At 39.7% G+C, this 23,419-nt stretch overlaps 1 protein-coding gene across 1 annotated transcript in view; it reads left to right on the forward strand.

Moving 5' to 3' along the window:
• Window positions 1–6,430: 6,430 nt before the first annotated feature.
• The window catches only part of itga11a (integrin, alpha 11a), a 45,260-nt gene continuing 28,271 nt past the window's right edge, over window positions 6,431–23,419 (forward strand). Inside the window, exons 1-2 of the mRNA XM_076738390.1 lie at window positions 6,431–6,587; window positions 15,104–15,218. Of these exons, the coding sequence (XP_076594505.1) occupies window positions 6,515–6,587; window positions 15,104–15,218 (188 nt within the window). The 5' untranslated portion in view covers window positions 6,431–6,514. The remainder of the gene's footprint in view (window positions 6,588–15,103; window positions 15,219–23,419) is intronic.

A 23,419-nucleotide genomic window follows, 5' to 3' on the forward strand; every position in this document is an offset into this window, starting at 1 on the left:
ACAGAACAGATTCACAACAGAAAACCACAGTGTATACAATTATGTCAACAAAATGTACATTGGAAAACATAAGTGAAGACAACGCATCCAAGGACAATTGAGCAGCTTTAGGTGTTACCCACTAAGTAGCATTTGAGCAACATTAGTCCTCTCCACCTTAGAGACCTGGGAGGAAGACAGACCACACAAGAGGAGGACAAAATCATTCACACAAAGAGGAGCAACAAACATTCAGAGGGCCAGAGTAGACCTCAGTTGTGCTTGTGTATCCGTGCCAGGCTTGTTGGACAAGTTTATGATAACTTCCTGCCTTAAATCTAATGCATCTTGGGACGGGCTTCAGCTCTCCTTGACCCTGAAAGGAATAATTAGGGAAAGAAAATGAATGATGGAAGTGTAGAATTGTTGGTCAGGTGTCTATTTTTCAGCCAACTCTGTATATTTACCACCAAATTAACAGAAGCTCAGCATAAAGCTCTGCTTTTCCGATGTAAGATACCACAGTGACTTGCACATAATGATATGTGGGATGTATTACGTTTTTCCACTTCAGCTTAGCTGTGGGTGGACAGTCTTTGAATCTTAAAACCATAGATCTCAGGTTGAGTTTACGTCTGTCATAGACTGTTTACTCTAAATGCCATCTTTAGAAAACATCTGTAGAAAAAACGAAGCATAACCGAAGCAAAGACTTTCAGTTTAACACACAAACACACAGAAAAAGATCCTTTCTATGTTTATTTACTCATCACAGTATAATTTTGCTTATAGGTGGAGTATACACATCACTTTCCTGCAACAGAGGAATCTTATGCCACATGCATACTCACAACATACAGTTGTGAGTACAACAGCAAGAAAGGCTTCAAGATACACAGTAACCACAAAAAATAATTTAAAAAAGACGGTTTGCATTCTGTAGAGTTACAGGATTTCTGCATGGCAGCCTAAAAACCACCGAATTCCTCCCGGCCTGCATTCTGTCACTCAAGTTCTCCTCATCCAAATCTGCTCCCATTGCCTTGAATTTTACTGCTTCTCTATTGGTTGACCATCCTTTCTCATTCCTGAAGGATGTTTTTATACATTTGGTGAAACAAAGGCCCTGGCTTTAAATCATGAAAACAGCCTAACACTGTGTACTTTTTGTATTGTAAGACAGTATGTTTACGTAACAGCAGTGGAAATTAACAAGGTAGATCTACTCAAATATGTAATTTAAGTAGAAATTTGAGTTACTGGACTATCTCCATTTTGTGCTACTTCATGTTTTTTCTTGACAACATTTCAACATCTGAAAACTAGAGGTACTAGTTTTCATACAAAATAATTTGTATAAAGTTTTAATTGTTCCAGATTTAACACATAAACATGTGTTAAGTTGTTAAAAGTTGCTCCACTTGTGACATCTACAACATTAAAGTGCTGCTTATTCATTAATGGATTAATAATTTAAAGTAACACTCTGAATGGTCTCCTTCAGTATACTGGTTATTTGTAGTAATAGTGTATTATTATTCTTTGTCATAGAACATTTTGTTGCTTTTGCTTGAATAACAGATATGACTACCTCTTCCGTCTCTTAACATTTGTCCAGTTAGCCTATTTTCATATTGAAAGAAGTGAAAATACATGTGCATCAGATATACAGTAACACCAGAATACAGAAATGCTAACCTGTGATTTTGAACTGACAATTTGGAGTTCTTTCTACACTGATAATAGATGGTATTTTGATTGGTTCATGTATTGTACAGTACATTATGCTTAACAGAGAACTCTGCAAGAACTTCCTGCAGATGACCTCCCAACACGTCCACAGGTTAATGCTTTATGCAGGGCTACTTGTTGGAACTGTGTAGTAATCGCTCCCTGCCGTCCCCGCAGCAGATGATACAGGGCCAAAAAAACGAGCTGCTGGAACAGCAACGTGTTTCAAAAAGCTCCTTGGAGAACTTTGAGTGTGTGCTCTGTTGCTCTAAAAACCATTCATTGTTTCATGCTGCCCCTGCCTTACTTGGCTGTGATTTGTGGAAAGTAACATCTCCACGGGCAATAAGCTTCAACATGTACAGCTCCATGTTTAAAGAACAATTTCCAAGAAAAATCCTAGTCAGAAACAGAGAACTGGAGATGACTTCTGACAACAGGATTTGGGACTGTGGGCATAAAGACTGCATATGAAACTTCAAACAAGGGCTTCACACCCAGATCTGAGCTTCTGAATCTGTCCTCCCAGTTGCTTCATCTTTTTGAGTCAAAAGTTGAATACTCCCTCGCATTGTTTTGTTGCTTCAGATCCCATGCACTTTTGGGGAAGTCCATCCTCTGAGGAGGATATGAAAGAGAAGCTGAGAAGAGAGAGAGTTAGTTTTCTCAGTTCACAATGAAGCTGAAAAGCCTGTAACCTTGCTTACCTTTAGCATCAGAGACCATTGATTATTGGCAGGGGTTGGTCAGGAAAAAGTATGTTCTTTTGCTCTAAGTTGTGTTCATAGACATCATTATTTGTATTTGTATCTGTTCAGAGGGAAAAAAGGTCATCCTCATTGGGTAGAATTGGGTATTAGCTGTGTATTTGTCAGCTTGGTTTGATGTTTTTACAGCCCCCTAGTGGCCATAAATCAATTCATGCATTTTTAAAGTGCTTCTTAAAAAATGGAAAGTGCTTGTGTTTCTGGGGAAGATTTTGTGCCCACAACTGTCAAAATTCCAATTCCAAGGCCATTCTGTCATAAATAGAATTACAACACAAAAACCACATCAAATTGGAAAGCATTTGTGAAAACAGTCAGATTTAAATATAGTCCCCAAAATTATAATGGCACTTCAAAAACCTTCACCATTCAACTCTTACCTTTGCTGGTGAGCTAAAGCTAAGTATTGATGCCTCAGGAAGAGGCAGTTCAGAAGCAGCTGAATAAAAGCCCCAGAGACCAGACTTGGAGGTCTCAGACTTGACAACATTATGATATGTGATAGATGCTGGGTCTCAACATGAGGCACGCACCCGGTCTGAACTCTAATGGGAGTTGGCTGTTTGCGTCTTTACGTCTGATCCCAGAGGACTTGTCTTGTGTCTGGCCAAAGCTCCCGTTCTAGCCTGAGGAGACAGCCATATATCGCACACAAACAGATAATCCTGGGGTGATTGAGGTAATTGCTTGCAGTTGTGGTATGGTGTGAGAGAGGGCCCTGAAAAGGTGAGGTAAGTGCAGCTCCTGTTCAGTATTGATTTCTGGCTGCAGCTCACAATGAGACTCTCGATGGCTTATATGCTCTGGAGGAGGGATAAAGAATAGGATTTCAAAACCCAATTTTTCACACTCCGTTTAGATCTGGTCCCCCTAACCTCAGTCCCCCGTTACTGACAGTAAGCTAAATATCTACATGGCAATTTAGGTTAGCAGCAAAGCACTGGGGAGCATTGCCCACCCCCCCCCCCCTGGTCTTGAAACGTTGACAAAAAGAGCCCAACTCTAACTGCCTTCATTCAGAGCACCAGACCTTAATCTTAATTGTAGGTTCCTCTCCGATCTACCATTTGTCTTACAGGCTGACAGTGGGGGATTCTTGAGCTATGAGTTTGTACCCACAATACTGGATGAAACAATTATTGTTATGAAACTTTGCATGTTCATGGTGAACTTTTTTATGTTATAATGGCTGCCAAACCCCTATAACTTCTTGATTTCCCCTCCAATTTAGGAATGTTTTTTTCCAATAGAGTTTGATGGGCTAGGAATGCTGCCTTTTAAAACGTTTCCTTGTTGTATTGTCTTGTTAGTCTGCCTGAGGGAATTACACTCATGATGTGAAGCGGTATACCCTGTAGACTTGCTTTTGCTTTAAAACAATATAATGTCAGCAGGAAGGACAACATGTCAGTGTCATGTAGATGTTTTATAGTTCAAGACAGAAGAAAAGTCCCAACGTCAAAGGCAGATGTACTGCGTCCAACCACGGAGTATCACTTACTTTCACTCACTGAATGCAGTAACTCATGTCATGAATCCTGCCCATTGATATTTACATCTGCAGTGCTGTGAACATTTTCAGGCACCAGCAGCACGCACAGGGCTTAATTTCCTGCCTTGAAAGAAACAAGGGGGCCAACAGTCTACTGAGGAGAAGTGATGAAGGGGGAAAAAAATCCAATGAGCTTTTAAGCACTTTCAATTAAGGCATGTCTTGTTTCTTTCTTGTTTTTGAAGGCTCGGTTATCCTAAGTCATTTAAGCACAAACAACAGCTTGATTTGTGTGATCTGCGGTTGCTCTGTGTTGAAAGTAAAAGGGATTGTGATTGCAGACCAAGAGGAAGTGTCTGTTGGAGCCAAAGATGTATATTAGTCAGTTTGACAGATTTTCAGATAGACAGCTGCTCACAGGACGGATATCAGATCTGGATATGTGATAAACTCATTATGTATAACCGCCGTGATGAGTTTCACAGGCACCTCACAGTCTCACATGGGCTGTTTGACCGCCCGTCTGCTTAGGTACTCATGGAAAGATGTACAGTACACCTATTTTGAAGGCTACTTATTCTTACTTCAAAACTTCTTCATTCATCACTCCCTGAAAGCCTCACCTCTTGGTTCCTGTAATATGTTTTCCTATTAAACTGGAGTATCCTGTCATTTTGACTTTTTAAAATCAAAGACAAAACACCAACACAATCTATGTTATTTCAACAGCGTTTTACGCTGTATCCAGCATACTTCCCCCAAATTGAAATTCAGTTTAATTGTATTTTATTCATAATGCACCTTAAACCAATAACTGTTTTGTTTTTTTGTTTTTTTTGGCCACTTGGGGGCAGCAGCACAAGCTGTGAACACAATACTAACATGTTATCACCTTTTAAGTTGATATGACAAAATAAGTTAGAAAATAGTTGCTTATTTATGCATCCAGCAGTTACAGAGCAACGTTATCATTGTTGAATTTCACAAATTTCAGCCCAGTTTCATTTTACTTTTAGCTCTGTTTGATATTTATCAACTGTTGCTCACTGTCTGTCTGCCATAGCTTACAGTAAATTTTGAGAACTTGTTCTGTGGAAACACAGGTGTCCTGTGGCTGAAAATGATACTGAGAGGGGCGAAAGTGAATCAAAAGAGCAAAGTTGAGCACCGTAAATGTTAAATTGCAGAGTCGGGTGGGTCTGTTGCCATCACCTTTCACTAAAGCACAGTCCAACATGCCTTACAGAACAGAAGAAAACAGGAATTAATATGTTCATAAAATAGATCTCAAAAATATTGACAATATCACCAATAGCACCACTATGAGTACAAGTACCAATAGTAGTAATGAAGCTATTCTTGTAGTTTTAGTATTGATACAAAACACACAAAATAGTTACATTACTTTAATGAACATAAAAAAAATCATGGCTTTGTATCAGTGGCATCAAATCTGTCACAGATGTTTACACCAATTAGAAAACTGCTTCACATGTACAAAGCTACTGTGCAAGTGCTTTGTTAAGCCGGAGTCGATGTATTTTCTTCAAACATGGCCTCACTCATTGTCAATGTGAAAATCATTTTCCAAACCATCGTGAAAAAGAGGCCTATGTAAAGAAAAGATGTGCATTTATGTGACACACAGTGGTTAAGCAGTGAATTGGACTAGGTGACCACAAATGGATTTCAGGAGAGCTTATGTACACAAACTATGTCTTATTACGTAAGTGGGATCATTATAAGTTATGTAGTTGGGACTGGATGGTTCAACTGCAAGGGTATGAGGTAACATACAAACCCCACATTTGCGTTCCAATGTTAATACACTGGTTAGTTTGTGGTTGTGCCATGATGATAGCATTTGTGGTGCATAGCTTGAGTCTGACAGAGGACGTTTTAGGCATGTAATGAGAAAAGGTTTGGCGGCGGCACTGGTCGACTGTATATTACTTTAGATTCACTTTTGGAATATCTTTGTAAATGTATGTGATCATGGTACAGTTGTGTCTTGCATCTGTCTGCGTCTACATGTGCCCCTCCATGACTTTCAGTTGTTGGTTCATTATCTACAAAGAGACTCTGCTGTCTTCCAGTCTATAGTGAAGTAAATATCAGACTTTTCCATTAAATGAAATGAGTGTACGTGTCCAACTTGTACAACTCTGATTCACCAATTTTTATTTCATTTGTTCCACATGAACAACATCTTGAGCTGTAGTGAAAAGATTAACTTAATTCCTTGACACTGGAACAGCTCAAAACCTCATTTTGCTCAAAGATGAGCCATTTGAGAGTATCCATCCACTCAAACCGAGTTCAGTGAGTGTGTGAGCGACAGAGTATTCCTGCCTGCTGTGTCAGAGTGGACCTCCTCCTCCTTCTTCAGTCCCCTCCCACTTCCCCCAGATATAGGCAGCGCTTTAACTTAGACTTAGAGTCAATCAGAGTGGAACTTTAACTGCGCCTGCTGCCAGTGGGTCTCTTTGCCTCGGCCCATCGCATACACACTCACAGCAGGCATCACTCACACACACGCATACACATGCACACTTGCACCGGCAAACATATGGAGTACTACTGCTTCATCCTGCTCTGGATCTGCAGCCAGCAGTTAGGTGAGTGAAAGGTGTTTATGTATGTATGTGTGTTATTGTTATTGTAAGTGTGCGTGTGTGTTTGCATGTGTGCATGTGTGTCATATACATCCTTGCATGCTTGTGTTATGCTCGTGTATGAATCTGACCGTCTTTCTTCATGTAGCGTTGCAGTATAATAATGGCACTCTAATTGTTAGTTATACTTTGACCCGCTCCAACAACAACTGGAAACTTTGAGACTGCTGCTCTTAAAGGTTTTTCAAAAAGTAAAGTAACTATTTGTGAACATTTTAAGATTTAATTTCCAACCTCATTGAAAATCCACATGTGCACAAATACTCTTTACTTGAAGAACAATAATATCTGAATATCTGAAGTGAATGAATGGATGTCTGTGTGAATGACATCATAACCTGACATCTTGACCCACTATCATGGTAAGAGACAGGAAGGCCAAGCTCAATGGCTTTGCTGAAGGATATATTGTCCCCCTCAGGTCTGTAGAGGTGCTGTGTCTCATTGGAAGCAGGCATGTTCTCACAAATGAAAGTTGATTCTATCTTTTCACAGTCAAGTTTCCAGTGAGGGGAGAGTTTTTGGTGCTGAGCCAGAACTGTGGTCAATTACCAGTGAAATCACTGTAGCGGTAACACATCTAGACAGGACGACAGGGAGAGAAAGAGTGAAAAAAGACTCCAGAAGCATGCATATGTTTTTTTTTTTCAAGGCCAACCATTTAACATGTCACATAAATTAATATGCAATTGCCATAAGTACAAGTAAAGCTAATGAAACGTAATGCACCCTTTGACTATACTGTGAAACCTTAAAGACAGATGCAGTGCACAGAAGAACTTTGAGCTCAGCAACCACATTATTTAAACACACTGTGTGCTGGCCAATGTTTCCATAAAATACTGCACATGTTGTCACCGTGGCATGAATATTATGTTTTTCCAGTTGTTTGCAACAATGAATTCACTCCTTAGTACTGACGAAGAAACTTTGAGGTCTGCAAGAATTTTTCAGAAGAAGAAATTAATGAATCTTTGATTTAAAACATCCTGCAAGTAAGACAAAAGTAAAGAGTGTAGGAAAGGAAATTGCCATTGTAAATATTTGGTTTAATTTTGGAATTTGTTGGAACCAAGTTTTGGACTGATGCCACAGTGAGGGAGACACTGACCTTGTAGCTGGAGTCTGCGGAGAAAGATTTGATGCTGGCTGTGGTGTGGGATGTTTTGGCAGGCACATAAGAAGGAGGCAGCATTTTAATCTGCTGTTTGTGGAATCCTGGGACTTTTGGACCGATGATCCCATCCAGATACTTTGAGTAAGGCCATCTCATATAGAAGTCTAGTCTATGTCAGATGGAAACAGTGGGTTCCATTTGCATCAAGAAACTACCATTTTACATATACTTGAAAATCAAACCTACATTTAATTTTTTTTTTCCAGATTGAATGTCCTTCTTGCATACATTTGCCAGATTTAAATGCTGTTCTGGCCGGATATGTCAACTCATGTGAACTTAGAATGTAGTCCTTTTTATAGATGTTGAATGTGGCCACTCCATGCAGAAATGATCAAGCTGTCCCAAATAATTCCCAGTATGACTTCTATTTTTATGTAGAAAGTGAAAAGTGCATTGAAAGTTACAATTATGAATCAATTACTGACAAACTCACAAAAAAGTTGCTATTACTTGAGGTCCTTCAAAATACAAAATAATGCAAAAGTTACAGTGTGTCAGATTGTGACTGGATGAAGTCAAAAGTAATGCCGTGTGAGGTGTCCTAATAATAATCAAGTAGAGACCAAGCCCATTATTTTCTTAATTAGTAAACCTCAAAGCGCCTGGTTGCAATTATATCATGGTCATTTGGAGGTTTGGAGGTTGTGTTTGCATCAACATCCACTTGTAACTTTTTTGGCGTCACTATAACCCATATTTAGCTCTGTTTCATCACTGAATTAACTACTGCTATAGCAAGAAGTTTACATATTGTGCCACAGTATAGCTATCTGCCTTATAGCCACCTATCTTACAGTTACCTGTACCATAACAGTACTTGATTTAATGGTAATTAAAGCTGCATTCACATTTTTCAGCCACTAGAGGCCAGAAGAACTTATAGACCTTACGTAATATCAAGTTATACAGTTGCTATGGCTAACATAAGACAACATTGGTATTGAAGTAACTATTCTGCCCCCTGATAAATTGAAGTCCAATATTCACTCTTCTTATAGGTCTGTCTTGGTTTCCACTAACTCCTGAGAAAAATATGTGGCTCTTTAGCAGCTTGGTGCTTCACTGTCTTCACCAGCTTGTTGGTACATTTGTTTGTATGTCGTTTCAACGCAGTCTCACAGCAATGCATGAAATGTCACAAAATTAGGCCCCAAATGTACCCTACATAGACACAAATTTCCCACGTTTCTCATGACACTCAGCTTGACTTTCAAACTAATCTATTTCAAATGAGTCTTTACTAACTTTACTAACCCTCCTCCAGACAGCAACTGTCCAATCATAGCTTAGCAGCTGTAATTAGGTGCTGGCAGGCCTGTCAAGCTTTGCATTTCTCTACAAAGTCTGGCATGTAATTTGCATTGTGCATTAGGCTCTAAGATGAGGGGTACTCAATATCTCAAGAGTAACAACACAATGGTTAGGGTTTGGTTGGGTTGAGGCAAGGACGACTTGGTTAGGATTAGGGAAGATCACAGTTTGGGTTAAAATAAGTGGTTTGTTAAGATTACAAAGTCGTCGTTGGTTTGGGTTCCGTGGGTTACAAGAAACCAAAGTTTGCTGTCAGTAGGAAACAGGAAACGGCAATCTCCCAATTTAGACACCAAAGTTTTGTTAACACCCTGAACCCCCTCAAACTTTTCGCTATGCAAACTTTATTGCTCAATTGTAATGTCACCCAACTTCTTCATTTGATACCAATAGACAAAACTCATGAATCCTACTGCCGCTGGAGGGCTTTGTCACATGTAAATCTATGCTGATTTGCGGATGCTGTTGTCTGTCTCTCTGCTGAAGGATGCTGTTTGCTGCTGCTAAGACTGTGGTTGATGAAAGCAGCAATCACAGGTATTTATTGTACCTCTGCCAACACATTTAGGAGGAGGTTATGTTTCACACATTTTTGCTGTTTTCTTTGTAAGACTGCATAATTGATCACAATTGGCAGAAGAAGATTCAGATGCTGATAGTTTGGTGAGGGTCCTAATCAGGGATTCCCTCATTGTGTGTCAACTATCCTAAGGAGTGAGTCTCATCTGTTGGCATTTATCAGGACAATGTTGATCAAAACAGTAATTAACACAAGAATGTCTCATCAAATGATTGAAGAGATTTATCATTTGAATTAGTTACTTACAAAAATACCTGCTTATAAATGAAGAGTAGTTTCGTTTCACATTTATATTTATAGGCTGCTGAAGATTTAGTGTTGCAGTTAGTTAATGTTACTGGCCACAAACAATTAATACTCTACCTCTGAATAAATCCTCATCAAGTTATTTCTCTTATAATGAACTTAACACTTACTAACTCTATGCAGATGTCTGGAGAGCATCATGTAGTTGTGTGTCACAGCTGGTGGTAAACATCCTTCATTGCACGGCCCATAGAGACTTTGTTTGAATCCCTAGAAGCCCTTTTGTTGGCTCAGAGGGATAGCAGCTTGTTAAGCAGTGCCCAGTTGACTGTTGTGCATTAGGAACATCTGGTTTTAGATACCCTGTACCTCCCGGAGTATTTTCGTTGGCGTGGGGTAATTGCAATATGAGGTGCCAAAATGTTTGAAAGTGCATTATATTGTAAAGCATGAAGTGTCTTTCCAGAGAAAACCATTGAAATGGAAGCACAGAATGAATCAATGGAAAAACAGTACATTCTGTGGCAACTCTGTTCTCATATTTGTTAAAAAGCCACTGGCCCCATAACACCAGTCAGATGCAGTGATAAGGCAGTGTCCTTGACATCACATACACCAAAACTGATTGTAAATATAGACTTAATGTGGACGAGGAAACTATTATGTAGCATGTTTTCATAAATCCTAAACCATATTACACTGTACCAACTTATGAAAGAAGTGCGTCATGCACGTCTGATATGAGGATGTCTCTAAGCCAGGGGTTTGCACATCGCATGACTGCTCTATGTCAGTGGCTCTGTGGTGGAGCTCCTGCAGCTTGGTGTTGGGCCAACAGCAGCAGCAGCCTGATGTGGGTCGCACCGGCAGCCACTGGCCTGAGGTTTATTTATCTGGGCATAGAAGCCGGTACACAGGAAACCCAGCAAGACTCCGAACTTGCGTTAGAAGCTGCTGATATTACTGGGAATATTAAATTGCTCTGCCGCATTAGTAGCTTGAAATGGAAACTGGATCACCTCCATTCTCATGCTTTCACCCTAACACTTTCCCCTGTTCCTGTCTTAGCTTTTGCTCATTTTTTGCTCAGACTTCTGCCTGTCTGTGATTACGTCTTGGGAAATGTATTTTTCACTGCTTAAAAGTCATGCTAGCGTTAAATCAGCAACCAGAACTGTTAACATTTATATGGTCCAGTTGATCGATGATGGAGAGACTTCAAAGTGATACAGTCCACTGCCCTTCATTTGTCAAATGATTTATGCTGCACCACACTGCCAAGAGTTACCTACTGATTTGTATTTATTTTTCATACACCTTTCTGTTCCCAACAATCTATTTTCAGTCACCTCTTTTATGTTTCTAGATAAACAGAAACTTTGGGAGGATGTTTGGGGTTAGGATCAAACACCAGCTGAACATGTGAACCATTCATTTGACAGGAAATGAGCAATGTGGAGAACGTGTCAATATTTACACCAAGAGTCTGCATGGCAGAGATGGCCGTTTATTTTAATGGAGTTTTTCATGAAAAAGAACAAGTGGTCTATAGTTGTGCCAATCAAGGTGTGATATACTCCTGGTCCCCCAACAGATGTGAAAAATGAACGACTGATTCACTCTGTGGCTGTCACACCACTCACATAATGCCCTGTGGTAAAGTGACGGTTTTGACACTGCCTGCAGTCATCAAACCCTTAGTTTCAGTTGTAGGTTTATAGATACTTTTCGAGGACCAGTGGGAGTAGATATTTGGTTTTGTGTTTGTTTAGACAACCTATTAACACTCCCAAATATTCAGTATCTAAGGAATGCAGACAGCTTCATATATATCTGTTGAAGAACCATTTTTGTTCAAGGAAAACAGCTGCTCAATATGCAACCTCCCCTCCACATTTCATTGTCAAACAACACACCAGACAAATAAATCTAACTGTCTTCTAACAAACAAAAGGCTCACTTCAGTTGCAGCTGTACTGTGTATTACTACAGGACTGTATTTCATTTCAAACCTAGACTAAAAGGTATTTTCATTTCATTTGACCTACTGTTAGAATATAACAGGATTTAATCACTATTGTAATGCCATATTACAACCTCAGTACTCAGTGAAAAGTCCTTTTAACCTTTGTACTGTCAAATTGCATTGCTTGTTCTGTAGTCATAACAACTGGAGGTGGATCACCTGATGCTTGATTTTCAAGCTAAAGCACAGGTGCGGCCCATCACAGTGTAACAGGCTGTTGTAGTGATACAGTGAGTCTCACAGTGCAAATCTGTTAGCTAACGACAAAGCGCTAACATGAGTTATTTGTTTTATATTGTCAACTCAGACTTTACACAAAGGGAATTTTAGAGGCAGCAAGGTTACTTACCATGTCAGATTAGATGCAGATTCACCTTTGAATCTGCTTCATAAAGGCACAGAGACGAGAGGAAAAATTTGAGAGTACCAGAAAGGACCAGAATTTCGAGTCAGTTCTCAGATCAGTCAGAGGTAAGGCTGAACAAATACACACAGGCATGAACTAAAGTGCTTCTTTTTATGTTAGTAAAGAACTAGTCTGTATGATGTGCTGATGTCAAGAACCCAAAATATTTATAGCTGTTCCAAATGGCTACAGTCGAAGGCAGTGTGAAAAACAGGGCATCACAGAGAGGGTGATACAATGATGGCTAACATATGGAGATAACGTGACACACTTTCAGACAGCCTCTCCTGGAAAGCATTTGCTGTATTTTACTCAGTTGTAGAGAATAGTTGTGCAACAAATGAAAAAAGAGAGCTTTCTGTAAGAGACCTCCAAGACCTCCAACATCTCGCTTGGGACTGTCTTTGGAACCAAACCACAAACTGCTCCACAACAATCTTTTGTATGACGCGGCTCCAAACCAACACATTGACACTGAAATGGCAATCAACTAAAAATAAATGTATGATTGATTTCTTAGAATCATAGGTGGACTTCACGCATCTGTAACCTCCTGAAAACATTGTATTTTTTTTGTTTTGCATAGTTCATCTATAAAAATGAAAAAATAAAAAGGTTTTGTCTCCATGTAGATGACGAGGGCAAACTTTGATAGTTATTGTTTTCCATGGATGGCCAAGAAAAGCAAGCAGCTCCTGTGAGGCGTGTTTAAAAGACTTAACGATAGTTTTCCTAATGGTGCAATGGTGCACATTGTTACGTCTGGGACATTTTGGGACGCACAGTCTTTGACAGACAGTTATGTAACGTGGGCAACTTCTGCTTTTTGGTTGATCTTGGCATGCAGATGAGTATCACTGGGATAAAAGTGAAAACAGATGCTATAATCACAATTAATAGGGTTATTCAATAACATAGCAACCAGAACAACAATAATATTAAGACACTCAAAGTGTTTTCTCAGCATAACAGTTTGTAGTAGCCCAAGCGTTAATCACAACATTCTCTTTATGATGAATATTTTATGTAATATTCTAACCTGCACAATCACATCATTTTGTTCAGATATATACCAGTCAGTTTAATAACTGCCAGTTGAAACCAATGAAAAATCCAGTTTCACATCATTGCGAGCGAACACTCTGTATAACTGTCTTGAATTTGTCCTCAGCTGTCACTGATTGCGGGTTAATTTGAATTTTACATGTTTTCCAGCTTTGTTGAGCATTCCTTCACCTTGTTGTTTACATTTAACTGAATTTCCCCTTGCAGGGACTCAGTTAACTTGACGTGACCCCAGAGCTTAACAGACGGGGAGTGAGCTGTAAGTGGGGTCATTTAGCGTGAGGCGAGGGATTGAATAAGCCCAACAGTGTGTGGACGAGAGCCACAGGGATGTATGAAGTGGGGGAGTTGTGGTGGTTAAAAGCAGAGGCATTTCTGCTCTCAGCTCTGCTGCGCAGCTCAAACTGTGAGAAAACACTTTATTTTTAAGCAGTAATTTCCAAACTACAAAACAAACCTCTGTGTCTCATTAAGCATAAAATCTGCTCAACTCTCCCTCCTACATTCTTTTCTTTACACATTTTTGTGGCTCTGAAATGTAATAGTTTCCAATCTAAGTTGGTACATTTGGGAACTCAGAGTATCAGTGAGCTGTCGCGTAAAGGTCACCATGATCCTCGACACCACAGTGGCTGAAACATCAGTGGAATAATACCAGTCAACAAATACACCTACGATTGGTCTGGCAAGTGGTGAAACTGAGATCAGCAGGAGATTAAGTAGAGGATAGGTTGGCGAAGAGATGGATCAAGAGGAAGTCAGAGTGGTAGACAGTTACATTTTTCCCCCCTCTCTTCTGCCAAAAGGAAAATCTCATCACCTCCATGTCCTCACACAGAGTTCTCCTCTTTTGATGGAAATTTGAAAACCAAATGATGCTGTCACCATTAATTAGCCATAATGGGTAACTTGGTGACATACAAATCCTGAAAAATACCTTCCCTGACTGGTATTTTAATTAAAAACAGACATCCAGTGCTCTTTTGTGCCACCTGGTAAGCTGTCTAAAGATGTGAGAGAAATTTAAGTACACAGTCAGGAAAGCAGGTTTGCTTTGATCAAGTCCCGCAGGAGCTTTTACTTCTTACCTACTTAACTACTTGTCAGGTGACACTTCACCATCTATTCACTGCAAAATCAAAACAAAACTCCTTGTCCAATCTCAGAATTGCAGTTGCAAGTTATTAAGTTCTTACATAGTGCAGGTTTTTTGTCATATGGAAGGAAATTTCTTCTCTCTCACCACTGAAATGTAAATCGCATATTTCACATCTTTGACTACTTACACAATTACACAATTGTTATTTGTTCCCTTAAAAGGGAAGTCTGTGTTTAGACTGATGCAGGGGGAGAAACAGACATGAGACAGAGATAGAGTAGGGATTATTTTAAGGATGAGTAAGTTTGCAACTGTTTGTGACAATTAGGCCAGATGCTGAGTTCTGCTCAATGTTAATGTTTCTTTCAGTGCTGGCGTCCATAAAACTCTTTACATACTAACATGCTGCACTGAAAACAAGGTGTTCTGTATGGATTATTCTGTACTAATGCTACAGAACAAGAACTGAATTTCAGGTTATTAATGACAGAAGTTTAAAGCTCTCCTTTAGCTGATGGTGATGAAAATGGTCTTTTCTGTTTCAAGGATTCCACAACTGCTTCAATATCGACACAAAGAGACACAGGATCATCAAAGGCCCAAAACAAGCCCAGTTTGGATACACTGTCCAGCAACACGTGGCTGCTGGAGGCGAAAAGTGGTAAGGGACCTACACACTGCTGCTGTGAGCTTGTTCATGTTTTGCAGTGACCTGTTGTCACACTCTGCTGATCAGTGCCTGTCTCAACATGGCAAACGTTGTGGCCTTTGTAAAGTCAATGCTGTTGAGTCATTTTGAACATCAGTCACAGTTCGCAAGCTCAAAGCACATTAAGGATCAAATAAGTGCTAATTTCTGTCTTATTTTGCAAACTATCATGCTTTAATTTCTGACACCACAATAACCTCTTGAATAACAGCTTCACTTTTATTATCTATATTTTATGGCATAGAAAATCAGTATCTCTTATTGTGAGGTATATTTTTAGGTTCTGTAAAACTTCCAGAATTTACCTTATTGATCGTAAGATTAATAGGTTTAGTGAGAGTGTAAAACACACAGTGCTGACAGACTGACTGACTTGGCAGCGAGACCTTTTTTCCCTGGAAAGATAGTGATCTACTGTACCTCTCCTCTGGTGTGCAAAGTTTCCTCCCATTAATTTGTGCTTGCAAAACAAACTGTAGTTCAGAGCTGGATACCTCACATTCATCATATTACCTCATAGCACAAACTGACTCCTGATGCACACTATTATTAGGCCAACTGGCACCGTGTGGTGGCCAAAATTAGTTTCTGGCATCCCCAAAATGTGTGGTTGCAAGCACTGTGCAGAATTCCAGTTGTGCTACTGTGTGTGTGTGTGTGTGTCTGTGTGTCTGTGTGTGCGCTAATCATTAGTTCTGTTTATTTATACTTTAATTATACGTCTATTTTTTCTCTTTGACGTCAATGGCTTCCAGACCAGCCTCACCAGAAAAATAGTCGTATGTTTAAATGCTAAATACCTTGTTTACAGTTTCCTGATGAGCGATCTCTTGCAGTTGTGTGACAGTGACTGTGACCTCCAATTATCTTCGTTTGATAAGGTACATAGTTTGGTGTACAATGCACATGACATCAACTCCTGAACGTGGTTCCCATCCCGTCTCCTTCTAACAATCGACTTGGTTTAAAGCATTAAAGTCACATTAAAATGCAGCCCCCTCAATCATTTCAATAGGACCACTGCATAGATGCTGTCTGGCAGACCTTTGCAACAACACAATGCAGCGTCATCAGGAAAAGTGCTGCACTGGCCACTCAAACACATACCAGTGAATACTGCTGGTACTTTGTAATGTGAATGGCGTATTTCTACTGTTTGTCTCATGACTGTCATGGAGAAACATACTGTAAAAAGGTTTCCTCTATGCTTACTTTCCAGAGCACTAAAATGCTTCCTCATAATAACATAAACTGCATCACAAACACATGAAATGACTTTGATTGTTATAGATAGTGTTAGCATAAATGCTGGTAATTGTATCAAATCTAATTACTGTTGCAACAGCATTGTAGTGCAACTGGCTTTTAGCTTATTAAGAGTTTACTGGTCACTCTGTCCTTCAGAGAACAGCCCAATTTTATAATCCAATTTTTTCCACTAAGTGCTGCTCTGCAAACATTATGGGGCCATTTAAATGTAGTAAATACCATCATGGGCTTACTGTCCCATGCTGATTGTTTTTACTGTTCCTCTTGGCAGGTTATCCATCCTCTGTCACCCTTGGGCAGCCTGAGGTCTATAGTGTTATATGTGTCTGTGAAAAGAGAGAAAGTATTGTATTCATATAACGAAGCTTAAGAATATTACACTTGGCAATGAAATCATGATATTCTGCTGGCTGACAAAATCACAGATCAGTAACATCGAAGTCAACAAAGCTCAGGTCAGGCTAAATGTTAGGCCTGTGATGGTTATGGGGTGCCTGGTGATTTTTCTTCTATTGTCAGCAAATCCCATGAAAAGAAAAACCAACAATGAATTAATCCTACTAACAGTGTTTGTGTAGCCAAAGTCTGATATGGCTTATTGCTCTGAGCCAAACACCTCCAAAGTTGTCCAAAAGCTATTAAAAACACATCAGTGAGCAATGCTGTTTCACTGGGTGACATGTTCCTTCTTTCTAATGAAAATGGGCACTGTAGTTAATGAGAGAGTCAATCCAAGATAAACAGTCCTGCTGCCATGAATATTCAGTAACATACCAAATGTTAACAGTTAAAAGAGTGAATGTTCATGACCTGTTTTTAAAGATTGAAGCCTTCAGTAGAAACCACACATGGGGCTGGGAAATCAGAAAGCACATTGTTGGTTTTGGTTTATTCATGGGCTTGTTTGACAATAATAAAAATAGAGAATATCCCAGTCTTATCCTTTAGGGTTTAGTTTAGACGTTAGGGGGTGCAAATGTGTGTTCTCGGTGTACACAAAGGGACAGTGACACACTTGGAGAGTGAGGTGACAAATTAGCAAGAGTTGCCAGCTCACAGAAGTCAAAGTCTTCCTTTGCCACAGGACGTACGTGTCAGCAACAGTCGATTACGCTGTAAAATCCAACCTCTTTAACATTCTGAGCCACTGTGAGTCAGCCATGTCTACCAGAATGGAAAAGGTCTGATGAGGCTGATTTCTGTGGAATAAAGGTCACGAGAGACACTGCTTCGCCTGAGGTAAATGTCTGAGAACGAGGTGAAAACATCTGCAGTGGGAGAATAGTGCAGCTCAGGCTGCAAACAGCGTCCAGCCAAATGGACCAATTGGGATCAGGATTTTGGCGTCTTTATTAAGTGCTCGTATATCCTGTATAAAAGTGCTTTTATTCATAAGCAATAAAATAGTCGTCGTGTGGAAGAGCAGTAATGTTGTGGAAAGTCTTCTAATTGATGCAAAAAAGTCTGTTTTTTAAATATGTTAACAATGTTATAAAGCATGGGTTGAGTATTGTGGCTGTTCAGTATATCGTTTATACTGTCCACAGTGCTGAGTATCACACTTGATTTACACCTCGGTTATGACTCATCTGTCATTCTGGCAGACAAGTTCGTCATCCAGCGGAGTTTAGTTTTGGACAGACTGTTTAGTCAGTGCAGCAGCGTGCGTAGGTGTGGGTATGTGAACTCACAGCTGCATGGACAAGCAAGACTGTCTAGTCTAGTCTATTTGTGTGTGTGTGTGTGTGTGTGTGTGTGTGTGTGTGTGTGTGTGTGTGTGTGTGTGCGCTCGCGATGCATAGTCTGACAGTTCTCAGCTGGACTAAGGAATGCTGCAAGATCTGAGGGAGATATGAAAACATGGTATTATTGAGTGTGAAAGGAATATTAAAATTATTAACAATAATGTTGTCCTCACGTTTAACATGATTTGCTTCATCCACATCCACCAAAGACAGTGCTGTCAGGACAGTAGTATTATTTTGGCTAAAGACTGTGAGCATCCACTGAAGTATCAGAAGTATTGTAATGCAGAATGCATTCTTTACAGTGTGGTATAAATGTACTGGTACATTGAATCTTATTGCAACTGCTTTGTACTAGATTGAATTGTATGATTCATTTATATGTTTTTAAGTAAAACACTGATCTGCAGAGAAAGCAGTAACTATGGCTGACAAATGTATTTGTAGAGTAAAAAGTGCAGGAATTCACTCTGAAATGTTTTGAAGTAGAAGGGTGAAGCAGTACAATGGAAATGCTCAAAATTGCCCATAACTACAACATTTAAGTAATTCATTTAGTTGTTTTCCATCACTGGTCCCAGTTCAGTGATGCTTTCTTCAGTCTTATGTGGGAAATGAGCAATGAACCCCACATGTCTCTCATTTTTAACTGTGTCCACTAAGAGGTTTCTCCAAAATGAATGTGTTGATGAGGCAATGATTTCTGCAGATTAGGCCAGAATCTGCTTTTTGTTTCAAGCAACTGAAAAGGCATCTTTGAAGTTTCAGACAGCAGCTCTGCAGCAGAACATGTGCCCACCAAGTGTCAGCACCTCAGGGGGTTGCTGATTTTGTGTTTATCTGATGGCCTGTGAGACTGCTTATACTCGCTGTATTTACAAATGTGACTTCAGTTAGATTAGTCAATTAGAAAACTGTTTTTGAATGATACACTTGTACTATAAATTGAGGTGGACAGTCTGTGCCGTCCCTGGCCATTTATGCCTTTTAACTTTCTAACATCCACTTTCCCCTCAAGTGGTTTCACCTCAACTTAGCGTTCAAGAGACTTCAAATTGTTGCAATTACTGATGTTGCATGTGAGCATCTGTGTTAGACTGCAGTGCTGTCAACTTTTCCAGACTTATGTATGATTCCTGAAAACCCTCAGCTCTGTGTTTGGATAGGAACAGGATCACAGCTGGAAAGTGACTCTGTAAGAAAAGCTTTTTATGACCCGAAGCTGAAGTAAGGCAGGCATGCAGCTAAATTCAGAAGGCCTTCTTTCAGCACCAAATTAAGAAAGTAGTGCTTGTTGATTCAGGGGTGCTTGGAAGTTATTCACAAGAGCTTTCATATATCAGATGATTAACAGCATGTGTAAAATAAGACTAACCTGAGAAATTCTTTCATTAAGGTTTTTTCCGAGCATGTGGTGTAAACGACAATATTTTCCCCAAAAAATACTGTTTTCACCATTTTTGACTTGAGACACATTGAGAAGTTGAGACATCTTTGTCAGGTCTGATGACAGTTTCTGTCCATGACTGCTGATGGAACTCCGAAACTGAGGAGAGGTCACCATGTCAAGAATGTGTCACTTCCTCATGTGTCTACTGAGCATTATGGAGCTCTAAACACTCTGCCAGAGCAGACACTCTTTGGGGAGCATAGAAGAGGCCACATCACCTCCAATTTGCAAGAGGCTTGGGTCTTTAAACCTGATGGTATACTCGGGCCTGCATACTTGAGCCATGCACCACAGAAGCCTCCCACTTTCTATTTCCACTGTTTATTTTTCTACAGTTGTTACCGGGTCTCCTCAATGGAGACCTGACCTTTACTCCTTAGCTCAGTTACAAGTTGCACACCACAAAGAACTACGGGGAGTCTGTGAAGTCTTTCACCACTGACCTTAAATAGTGTTCCCTTTATTTGGCCTGTTTGGAAAGCTGCAAAGAAAAGTGTTTTTATGCCTCCTGAGCTAGGCAGGAAAACAGAAATCGATCTATTTAGTTTAGACACAACACTCACAGTCGTGTGATTGTAATGGCTGTTATCGGCTTAAAGTATTTTCCACAGTTTTACACAGAAGTTAGATGCCTTTGATGGGACTGAGAAACACTGAAAACGAAATAAGACTCGAAAAAGCTAGTAGGTCTGTGAGGCTGTATCAGGCACAGCAGTGCTTTGAGGTAAATGTTAATGTCAGCATGCTGCCAAGCCCACAGTGTTAACATGCTGATTTTTAATCAGTAGTGTAATAAGTAGTAACAAAGTTCAACTGTGCTTCACAGGAATGCCATTAGTTCTCCACGTATTTAGTCATACATTAAAGTACAAAGAAAGAAATGTTCACCCGATTAAGTTAATAAAGTTATGACAGTTCACCCTTAGGGTGACATGAATGTTTGTACCAAATTTCATGACGATGCAATAGTTGAGTCAATTGTCAACCTTGTGGTGATGCTAGACGAAAAGTCAGAGCCATCACTAAAGTCATTATGATTCATCCTCAGGGAACCATAAATATCTGTACAGAAATTTGTGGCAGTCTGAATCTGAATCCCTAAGCCATGAGGCAATGCTGCACATGTTGAGATAAGTGGAACCTTTGACTTGCTGATGGCGATGGAGGAAAAGTCAGGGGATAATCAAAATCAGCAGGATTCATCCTGTTGAGACTACACATTTAATCTAATACAATCTAATAGTTGTTGAGATGTTTCTGTCTAGGGCAAAGTGGGGGACTGACCAAACAGCATTGCCTTTCCTAGAGCTACACCACTAGCGTGGCTAAAATTATATCTTAGATGAAATAAATACAGTTCAGTGTTAGAGCTGAAAAAGGCATTTTCAGGACACTGAATTAAAGCAACTAGCATGTGCTTACAAATTTCTCATAAGTCATCTACTCACCCTGTCATAGTCTGGTCAATGCTCTCAAGTGAAGTAGACACGCTAAATGAATGCCTTTGGAAAATGATTATGTGACCATTACAATTCCTCGGATTTATGAGGCAGCATTAGCGAGAGAACACATATCCTGTTAATGCAGACAAATGGAATCTGATGAGCAAGCGTGACATTGGAGTAGCACACTCATGTTTGGGGCAGGGATGTGGTTTCACAGCGTATACATCTCTTCCTTCCAAATATGAAAAACATTACCACATTAATGACAGCCTGGGCTTGGGGATGGCGCTTCCTCAAACCCCAAAATCCTGTATTCCCTGGTAACCATGGTAGAAAATGTCCACGCATTCATTTTGGGTCAAGTTATTCTTTGAGTGTCGTTACCATTCCTACAGTGATGATGCACTGAGGCTACCATTCGATCCTAATGAGCGCTGGAACATGATTGTTTGAACAGCTTCTGGTGAAATTCAGGAGGTCCCGAGGCAAGCGTCCAACTCAAAGGCAACAATGGTCCCTTTTCATTAAGGTAGCTGTATCCTGACCTGAACTTGTGCTCCTGTGCCTCCTCTAGCCAAAGGATAGCAAACCTGAAGTAATAATTCTGTTATTAATAGCTATGAAAATATGAGCACTGTTGGAGCCACTGTGGTGAAAATGACTTACAGAGTCTGTGAGACTTTAACTGTTGGCTTCAGGAGCAACAACACTGAAGCTTACTTCCATATGAGTTCCTCTTTGATGTGCAGTGATGGACTGTTTGACCAACATTTTCCCTTGTCCTCAGTTACTGCTGTTAAATGTCAAATCAAAACCGGTGTTAAATTTTCTGTACATGTGCCAATAATATACCATACACCACAGCTACAGCTGTCCTAAAAGAAATTCATGATTCAAGAAGAAATACCACATGACAGCATGAAATATACTGAAGAAAACTGAAAGTTCACTCTTGACCATGGAAACAAACCACATCACCATGAATGTCTGAAGCTTAACTGTATCACACAGCAAAGCAATAGTCACACTTAAGGGACTTCTTATCTGTTTATACCGTTTGTATATGCTTTATGTACAGTAATGTACTTTATGTATCAATTTCTACTAGATTCAATTCTTACGATACATTCGAAGGTGTCTGAAGTTAAGTTATTTGATAAAAAAGTCAAGATGGAGCAATGACAAACCTTAATCTGGCCTTATAACTCAATGAACAGCCATGCTGTTCTCTCCTCTGACTGTCAGCTGTTATCTGTTATTATTCTTCTGACCTAACTGATTAAATGGTGATTGTAAGTGCAGCAATGAATACAGTCTTTGTATCTGAAGAAATATGTTCAGCTTCAAAGTTAGAAATTATATCGATTGCGAAATACTGTAGAAGTATTGTTACAATCCCCAGGACACCTTTGATTTCAGTAGAAATCATGAACATCATGTTATGTCAGCCAATTTAAAGGGAGTTTCCGTCTACACGCCTTTCCTACTAAACATAAGTTTTTTCTTGGGAGTTTGGAGAGGTTTTGATACTCTGGGGATCACAAGCCTGACCTAGGAATTCTTAAGTGGAAGATCAGGCGTCTTTAATTATTAGACTTTGACCTAGAAGTCCATGCAGGAGGTTGGCCATGGTCTGCTTCTGCTATAAAGTGGTGTCGAGTGTCTTTCCTCTGGGGCACCGCTGAACTGGGAGTTGCTCCTTTGCCCGCTGCTTTCCCTGTGATTTTCACTTGGACTGCACAGTTGTTTAAATTCCTAGTTGACCTATTGTATTTATTGAAGCTTTTCCAAGAATGTGATTAGTTTAGGATACAACCCGCCAATGAATGCTTGAATTGGGTGAGCTTAGGTGAAATTTGACGAAAAAAAGTCAAAACAAAAACAAATAGGATTTTTAGAAAGAAAAACATATTGGGGAGACTGTTTCAATTTGGGATGCCATGCTGTAATTATCCCTAGTGAACAAGTTCAATACAAAAATACCCAAATCTACCATTAACTACCAATTAATTGCTTGTTAATGGTCCCAGTACAGTTGTTCTGTTGTGTCATACATTGATCACAGATCACTCACTGCATGTCCCTCATCGTACCAGAATTGTCCTAAAATTGAGGACTGGGAGACGGTATAATTTAAATGGTTGCCTTATGTACCACTTTTATCCAATGTGCTTTCCAATTAGTGTCTCATTCATCTAAATTACAGAGTTTATGGCTGCTTTTTCTGTGATTATGAAAGAATTG

Source organism: Chaetodon auriga, chromosome 1, assembly GCF_051107435.1.
Source record: "Chaetodon auriga isolate fChaAug3 chromosome 1, fChaAug3.hap1, whole genome shotgun sequence".
NCBI lineage: Eukaryota > Metazoa > Chordata > Actinopteri > Chaetodontiformes > Chaetodontidae > Chaetodon > Chaetodon auriga.